This window comes from Papaver somniferum, chromosome 7 (genome assembly GCF_003573695.1).
Source record: "Papaver somniferum cultivar HN1 chromosome 7, ASM357369v1, whole genome shotgun sequence".
In the NCBI taxonomy this organism is placed as follows: domain Eukaryota; kingdom Viridiplantae; phylum Streptophyta; class Magnoliopsida; order Ranunculales; family Papaveraceae; genus Papaver; species Papaver somniferum.
The window spans coordinates 11644129-11648855 of record NC_039364.1 but is presented as its reverse complement, the minus strand read 5'-3'; the positions used below and the strand labels follow the sequence as shown (position 1 = coordinate 11648855).

General features: G+C 36.7%; 1 protein-coding gene across 1 annotated transcript; it reads right to left on the bottom strand.

The window, feature by feature from the left end:
* Positions 1–2896: 2896 nt before the first annotated feature.
* Positions 2897–4377, bottom strand: LOC113300614 (peroxidase 27-like). The gene is made up of 4 exons (XM_026549821.1): positions 4062–4377; positions 3783–3971; positions 3524–3689; positions 2897–3433 (listed from the first exon to the last, which is right to left on the bottom strand). Exons 1-4 carry the CDS (start codon positions 4272–4274, stop codon positions 3027–3029), a joined length of 975 nt encoding a protein of 324 aa, XP_026405606.1. The 5' UTR covers positions 4275–4377; the 3' UTR covers positions 2897–3026.
* Positions 4378–4727: the final 350 nt, after the last annotated feature.

The following is a 4727-nucleotide window of genomic DNA, read 5'->3' as shown; positions in this document are numbered from 1 at the left end:
TCTTCTCGGGTTCTCTGAGAAGGATTGAAGAAACATTTTCATGGAGTTTTTCAGGGGATGGGTTTGTAATTACCCTGTTGCGACAAGACAGGAGAAGTAATCGTAAAAGAGGAAGATCTTGATATGGTTTCGACAAAACAGGGAAGAAAATGTATTCACGGCAATTGGTTTGAAAACATGGAAAGATAACCGGTAAATAAGGAAAGAATATCTTTTCACAGGGTTTTGGGTTCACAATTAAATAGAGAAGCTTCGCAAATAACGAAAGGAAGAAAAAAAAATCCCGGAGGATTGTCGTGAAAGAAAAGAAAGATATTTTTAAGATTTACTTTCGGTTTTCGGTGTTGTTGCCTATATATAAGTTGGTTCGAATCCAAAAAGGATGGTCGAGAGTTTGGGGTCGATATAATCGGAACATAGAAGCGCAGGTGAAGTTGCATGAATATTCACTTGCTGCTTATGAAGGTGAAGAAGAGAAGTTGAAGAACATTGGACAGACGAGGACAGTCGCAGAGGCAGTCTTATTCAAACAGCATGACAGAAGTATCGTTTTTCAACAATAATACATCACATACATCATAAGCTTGTCATCTTTTCTCTGTAACAGTCAACACCCGTTGTAACAGTTGTTTGTAACGCCGGTACAACATTGCAAATTGTCTGATTTATTAGTTTTCTCTTGTTTTTCACCTATTTGAGCTATGAACAACTATTTTGAGCACGTGAATAATATGAGGAGCTAAACTCATACACTGGGATTGCGGAGGAAGCCATATTTCACGCGTGTGGTAATTATATTTAATTCTTTCATGACTTTTTGCATGGATTATTAATTGTTTTATGGTTTTTATTCAATGGTTGTGATTTCAATTGATGGGTTGTACTTAGGTTAAGTCTTTTGATATCCTATGCTTTAGAATTACAATCGTTGCTTTTCAAAAATCTACCTTGCCAAATAAAGAGAGTCTATATTCTATTTGAGCTATAATTGTCTAGAATAAATATATGAATCGCATGAATGAATTTATTGGTGGAATCCTGAGTCCCAGTCTTTCGTAACATTAAGTGAAATCAAAATTAAGTCTGAAATCAAATCTTTACAAGTCTTTGAACGAACTTCTACTTATCACTTAAAAACACATCAACTGCACAATAGAAAACATATGTAATAAAAAGCCTAACCCCTAAATGTGCATGAATTTAAGTGTTTCATTGAAAATCAGTATCATGTTCGGCTGATGTGATTTTTTGAATATGAGCCGAACTTGGAAAAATATATAGTTCGGCTGATACGATATTTAGAGTGAAAAGTGAAAACCGAACCTAACTCTCAGGAATAGGCTTGTCTTCTTATTAGACTTTAATATAAGGCGAACTAGGATCTTGCAAATAGGTTGGAAGTTGGAAAATGAAGGTTCAGCGTATAACGTTAACAAATTCATCTAGCCGGACGGTTCATCAATTTAGTGGGTTTGACTTATATTTTTAAGCCGACAATAGTCCTGGTTCGCCTAACCATGATCAAAAATACAATTTTTTGATGATTTCAAGCTACAAAAGTGAGATTAACATAAAATAGAAGTTTACATGTGTGTTAGAAGCATTGGGTTCCTCATCCATGTATTCATCATCTGGATTTGGCTCATAAAAATCATCATCTTGAGGTTGAGGTTGAGTTTGAGTTTGAGTTTGTGTAAAATCATTCTCATAATCTAAGAAATCAGCCATTTCTGGATCATTGTTGTAGTTAATATGTATTTTACTAGGTTTTTTATATGAAGAATGACCCTCCTCATCCTCCATTGAATCAAGAAAAAAAAATTCTCACAAAGGGCAGATTTGCCATTATAAAAAGTTTTGGTCAAGGAAGTTTCTGATTTTATTATTTGACATCCTTTTTTGTCTTTATTCAATATGTCTAGAAAGATTGAGGTATGCCTAAAAACATCCTTCTTCGGGATTCAAAGAACTCCAATGTCAGTATTTTTTTGCACTCAAAGATATTTCTCCATGGGCCTTCTGTGGGTGATCAAGCCCGGGCATGACTCAGCACCATCACTCATGAGCTTCAGAGATCAGAGTCGGGTGTCAAATACAGTTAGGGGTGTGCAACGGACGGACGGTTGCGGATTAGGGATCACCCGCAACCAAACCGTCAAAGTTGCGGATTTGGAAAATTGAACCGTGACCGGCCCAATCATCCGCGAATTTAACCTCTGCGGATCAACGGATTGTACGGACCGGATGCGGATTAACCGCGAATAATGAAATCCCTAACCCTCCTCTTAGAATACTTCACGATATCTCTGTTTCTCCTCTTATATGATGAACTAAGTTGATTTCTCTAATGTTGGGACCATGGAGGAACTTCAAAATCAAGAGTTTGCTGGCACAAAAACTCCACAGTCCATTCTGAGTACGGTGGTAGTAGTGCTATCACAAATGTTTGGTGGTATTCTTTTAAAATCCCTTCTGAGTCCATTTTTCCATACTTGACACTAGGAACAAGTCAGAAAAATTGCAAGGTTCACTTATATATATTGGATGATAGAACTAGGAGTATATGGACCAAGAAGACTTTACTTCTTTCTATTTGCCCACCTCCCTGGCAGCGATGAAGGTGTTCGAGTTATGGGCTTCAATAATAAGGTTTTACTTTACTACCCAACGGTGCGGGTAATCCGCGGTTTTCAAAGGACAATCGCAACCGCAACCGCACTGTGTGCAATTTTACGGACGGATATGGATGAAATCCGCGGTTCCGGACTTTTTGCACCCCCTAAATAAAGTGATTCACTGGGTGCGTATGATACTGATGTATGAAATGTAATGTCGTGTATGGAATAAATCAACAATCATCTTTGCGAAAAAAAATAAAAAATGTGAAGACTATTACTCATCTAAAATCAAATTAAAGCAATATCATACACAATACGGTAGAAATAATTACAATTCAAATTACAACAAAAAGAAATGAATCAAATCACACAACATTATCATATATGGAGTCACAAATCTGCTACTTATTAGTTGATAAAAGCACAGTGCTTCCTGATCTCACCAGCATTACCACTGAGAACTTCAATGGTATTCATTTTTTCCATAGACACTGCAAAATCCTTGAAGAAAGTGGGTCCATTGTTTCTTGCTTGACTCCTAACATAAGCTTTAGTCTCAGCGTCGTCAAGAAGAGCTGCATCAGATGTAAATAATCCCCTTCTCTTGGCAACAAGCTTATAGTAACTTGAATCGAATGTTTTGAAACTTCCTGGATCCATCTCTGCGTTAGTCACGAAATCGTTTGGCTTACATTTGCTCTTCAATCGTGGTACATATTCGCTGTCCAATGTTGGGTCGGTATCTCCTTTGCCGGTGAAGTTGTACAACCTTTGTGAAAAGCCTGCACAGTTGGCGATACCAATTGTATGTCCACCTGTTGATACATGGATACAAATAAAATTTAATGAATACGGGTTTCAGAGTTTACGCCACCAAGTTATTTGTAAAGTTATGTATAAAATACCTGATAAGACTGCAAGGTCTTTTGCATTCAATCCTTTCGATGCAAATGATGCCTTCAATTGAGTGACATTGAAGAATGGTGGTGGCAGATGGATAAAAGCATCTCCAATAGTCGATACTCTCCCATCCCGTCTACCGGTGGGTACATTCCACCATGGTCCTTTGATCTGTATAGATTAGTTGATGAATGTTAATTTAGACGATGCATATATATATATATATATATACATTATTAATAAATTAATTAGTAGATTAGTTACCATAGCTACTGAATCTCTTGCAGACAATGCTAGAATGTCAGCACATGAAACAACTCCTGGGCACACTTTTTCGACTGCTGCCTTTGCAGCGTCGATAATACTGAAGCCTCTTAGAGATAAATTAGGAATTGCGGCTTTCTCGGTTTGGTTTGTGCTTGTCGAGTTAAGCAGAACAGAACCATCACAACCCTGTATATATATTAACAAAAATAAAACTCAGTATTCCTATAATTGAAATTAGCAACAAATAAATCATCGAGCTAAAACATCAATGCATACCCTGACAAAACAATCATGGAAATGCATCCTCAATAACGCAGCAGGGAAAGTAGGATTGTAGGAAACATATGAAGCGACTGTTTTGTGAATAATGGACTCTGCCTTGGGGCATGACTTCGCATAGAAACCCAATTTCAGACCTTGCCCATTAGCTGATTGTATGACAAGAAAAACAAGAACCAAAACTGACAGATACTTTAGAGTATTAGCCATGACTGTTTGATGCTCAAGGAGTTGACTAAAAAAAACTCCTAGTTGAGCAATGCAATGAATTGAAATGATAGTAGTGGTAGTGATAATGATGAAGATAACTATTCTTCGTGTATTTATAGTACTACCGCGGGGTTTTAAACCTTGGTAACCTCTTTGAATGTGTCTTAATGGAAATGCTAGCTGTCATGAAGTTGATTGAGTATCATTAGTAGCTTCTTAGTTAATCTGATGATGGTTGTTCAATTATAAGGGTAGGTAGAGGATAACATTCCACAGTATAAAATACTCACCGGATTACAAACATGATTTGACTTTAAACCTATATTAAGGGTATTGACATGCAATAGAGAAATATTATTGTCTTTTGAAAGATAATTATCAAAACTATGGACCATGTTTCATTAAAAATTGTCGATTCACATGTAAGAGACGCCTAAAAATGCAGATCAATCG